The sequence below is a fragment of the Triticum urartu genome, unplaced genomic scaffold, assembly GCF_003073215.2.
Source record: "Triticum urartu cultivar G1812 unplaced genomic scaffold, Tu2.1 TuUngrouped_contig_5529, whole genome shotgun sequence".
Classification (NCBI taxonomy): Eukaryota; Viridiplantae; Streptophyta; class Magnoliopsida; order Poales; family Poaceae; genus Triticum; species Triticum urartu.
The window spans coordinates 17,965-21,302 of record NW_024116211.1 but is presented as its reverse complement, the minus strand read 5'-3'; the positions used below and the strand labels follow the sequence as shown (position 1 = coordinate 21,302).

General features: G+C 44.6%; 1 protein-coding gene across 1 annotated transcript; it reads left to right on the top strand.

The window, feature by feature from the left end:
• Window positions 1-12: 12 nt before the first annotated feature.
• LOC125529336 (phosphopantetheine adenylyltransferase 2-like) lies at window positions 13-2,652 on the top strand. The gene is made up of 6 exons (XM_048693753.1): window positions 13-49; window positions 330-401; window positions 1,570-1,629; window positions 1,864-1,958; window positions 2,110-2,179; window positions 2,277-2,652. Exons 2-6 carry the CDS (start codon window positions 384-386, stop codon window positions 2,427-2,429), a joined length of 396 nt encoding a protein of 131 aa, XP_048549710.1. The 5' UTR covers window positions 13-49; window positions 330-383; the 3' UTR covers window positions 2,430-2,652.
• Window positions 2,653-3,338: the final 686 nt, after the last annotated feature.

The window sequence follows — 3,338 nt, the reverse complement described above, 5'->3', positions numbered from 1 at the left end:
AGCGACCCCCTTCGACCGCCTGCACCGCGGCCACCACCTCTTCCTCCAGGTCCGTCCGTCCGTCCGTCCTCTCCCCTGTCAAATGATCTCATCTCGCCGCGCCGGTCGCCGCTGGCAAACTGAACCCGTTCGTGCTCCGATCGCATGCCGGCCAAATTGATCTCCGTTCCCGCATCAGGCCCGTCGATCGATCCCCTCGAGAGCACCCGCTCTGCTTCTTCCGTCTGAATCGCATGTTTTCCTCAGTGAATCATAGCAGAGCCATGTGCTATCTCTAGACGGGACAAAAGGAAAACACTAAACTGGGCGTGTGATGTATGTGACAACAGGCGGCGGCGGAGCTGGCGAGGGAGCGGATCGTGATCGGCGTCTGCGACGGCCCGATGCTCGCCAAGAAGAAGGTTAGCTCAATCTCATTCCTCGTTAATTTGTCACCTGCTGCTGTACATTTTCAACCCATCGATCAACTCGCTAGCGTCCTTTCGATACGTCCAAATTAACTAAGAGGCTGATAAACGTCGTGCGTCTGGTAAACACATGGCAACTCGAAACGTTTTTATGACAAGCTTAGTGACGCGAGAATGACAACTCACGGAGCGTTTTTTTGGTTGTTTTTTTTCTTTTCAGACGGCAACTTTAGTTTAGAAACATCAAGGCCGGATTGTTTCGTGCGACACAGACAGCACTTATCATTTGGGTTAATTAATTTTACGAGACATAGTAGCACTGAAAAAAGTACTGCTACGGTGCCGCTGCTGCTGCCGCATCAATTTTTGAATAAAGTTTGAGAAGACGTCTCAACTCGCATGACATGCCAACTACTGTAGCTGACGCTGCTCCACATCTACATGTCCTCCTAGCTGTTGGTCATCTCTCAGCTCATACCAACCGAATCCTCTCTGGTATACAAGAAAACGGGGAAGGATCCGTTCTGTCGTCCCATGCAATGCCACTTGAGTGCATAATTTGGGGGCATTGGAACCCTTAAGAAGTTTTTCTATGTAGCATTTCGTTGCACTATATTACAAAAAACCATGAATTGACTCAAACCTCTTGGAAATAATCATCTGTTCCTAAGGTTCAGTAAGCAGGTAATTTTTGGTAGAAATTCAGCCGTGTATGGTACAAATGAGCATGGTATGTTAATCCGGCACTTATTTTTTTCTATTTCGTACGCTCTTGGAAGCATGCTAATCAAAGTAGGGAGGCCCTAAGCGTGTCACTATCATAAAAAGAATATGTACATTGATAAGTAGTTGAGCAGTACCCTTAGCAAGCAATCTTCCATTCTACGAATACAACCGGGCAACTACACAAAATTCAATGAATGTGGACAGGGTGTTGAAGCTCCATGGGCACCTGACACACACCTCTGGTAGGGTTACTCAATCATTGGTTGAGCTGCATATGTCTACCTCAAAGCATCAATTATTAGTTGAATTGCATACATTCTCTTTGTAAAAGCTGCCTAGCTATTGGTCATGGCATCTAGATTTATTCTAGATAAAATCTGTGTGCATATGTCTGATGGCCATCTCTTGTTTTTGGTGGTTCGTTTGCACTTTGCAGTATGGTTACCTGATACAACCAATCGAGACGCGGATGGAAAATGTCAAGGATTATATCAAGGTATCTTTCACCCAATCGTAAAAAGTCTCTTGTTCCTCAGCCTATGTAACACCTGAACTCAGCTCGCTAGATTAATAGGTAGTACTCGCTTATGTATAGCATCAATCTGCATTTTGGTACTAGAAAGTGACAATTACCTGGGTCCTGCTTCTTGCACCATTTTCAGCCAGTAAGCCTGAAATTTAGCTTCGCGTCTTGTCATATATCTGATACATTTCGCTGTCAACTTGCTAGTCTGTCAAGCCGGATCTTGAGGTTCATGTCGAACCAATCATCGACCCTTATGGCCCCTCCATTGTCGATGAGGCTCTGGAGGCGATCGTTGTCAGGTTAGGCTTCTTAATAGCCCGGCTTGCTTCTTTTTTCTAACAGGATTTCTATTTTTCTAGCATGGCGAAGTATCATAAAAACTAATCTCTATTCTCTACACAAGTGTGAAATATTTAATCTGTCATTATTTCCATGCAATTCTCGGACCAGCAAGGAGACATTGCCAGGAGGGCATGCTGTCAACAGGAAGAGGGCCGAGAGAGGCCTCACACAGCTGGAGGTTTGGTTGCAACATCACTAACTATTTGCTCCAGAAAGTACACCTTCTAGGTAGGTGCTGCAAGATGACAAACTGATTTTTCCTATCATTGTCCTAGATTGAGGTGGCGGAACTAGTGCCAGAGAAATCTACAGGAAACAAGATCAGCTCTACAGCATTCAGAAAGATTGAGGCCGAAAAGGCGCTGCAGCAGCAAATGCTGGACCAGCAGGAGGAGCAACAAGCAGTTGAGTTGGAGTGCAGGACATAGCCAGCCATCCTATCATGTCAAGTTCAGCTGGCAGATTAATGCAATTGCAAATCGTCTACTTACAAGTTCTACTTTACATACAAAAAATGTATATGAAGGAGTAATATATATGCAAAAGGATAGCAGCAGAGCACTTTTTTGGCTCTTGTAAAAATGGGCACCAAGCTTAAGGATTTACACAATTTTCTCAAACAAGTAATCTATCTATCTATCTATCTATCTATATATACTAATTCCAGACTTCCTAGAAATTCCCACGTAAATTAGATTTTACGAGCCGTTCATCTAGCGTGGGACCGAATTATTACGGTGTAGATCCAACGATAAAATCCTCCTAAGCAAAAAAAGGCGCTTTTCTCAGCTGTAAAAAAATAAGAAGAAAAAAATAGCAATCTATCTACTACTACCATCCAACTTGCACGACCAAGTTAATAACGGCCCACTCTCACGTCCCTCTCTTGAAAAGAGTCCAAGTTTTGTACAATGGCCCACCATCAAACTCTCACGTCTCTCTCTTGAAAAGAGTCCATGTTTTGTACAACTGCACCACGATCTACATTAAATATAGTCCATGTTTTATACAACTTGCACCAGATTTCCACGTTAATTCCTTGCTACCCCTACGATGAAAGACAACCCATATCTCTGTTCATCTTGAAGGTCGCCTCCACATTGATCAGTCCATGGATTTCAATGGTGTACCAAGCCTGTTATTTCCTGCGCCATGAAGCTTCCACTACTCGACTGCCCCTCCCGGTACGTGGTCAGCGGTGGCGGCAATAGCCGCCTTATGCTTCTCTGGTACTCCGCTGCTCGCACTCCTCGCAACAGGGATAGATTGATCCAGGTTTGATCTACTACCATACATGCGCCACGTTAATCGGAGAAATTAGAGAAATTCACAAGCAC

What these genes read in the sequence shown, in the direction of transcription:
- LOC125529336 (XM_048693753.1), top strand. An exon ending in ATGTCAAGGATTATATCAAG is followed by an intron (nt 1,630 to 1,863) that starts GTATCTTTCACC and finishes TCAACTTGCTAG; the next exon opens with TCTGTCAAGCCGGATCTTGA. An exon ending in CTGGAGGCGATCGTTGTCAG is followed by an intron (nt 1,959 to 2,109) that starts GTTAGGCTTCTT and finishes TTCTCGGACCAG; the next exon opens with CAAGGAGACATTGCCAGGAG.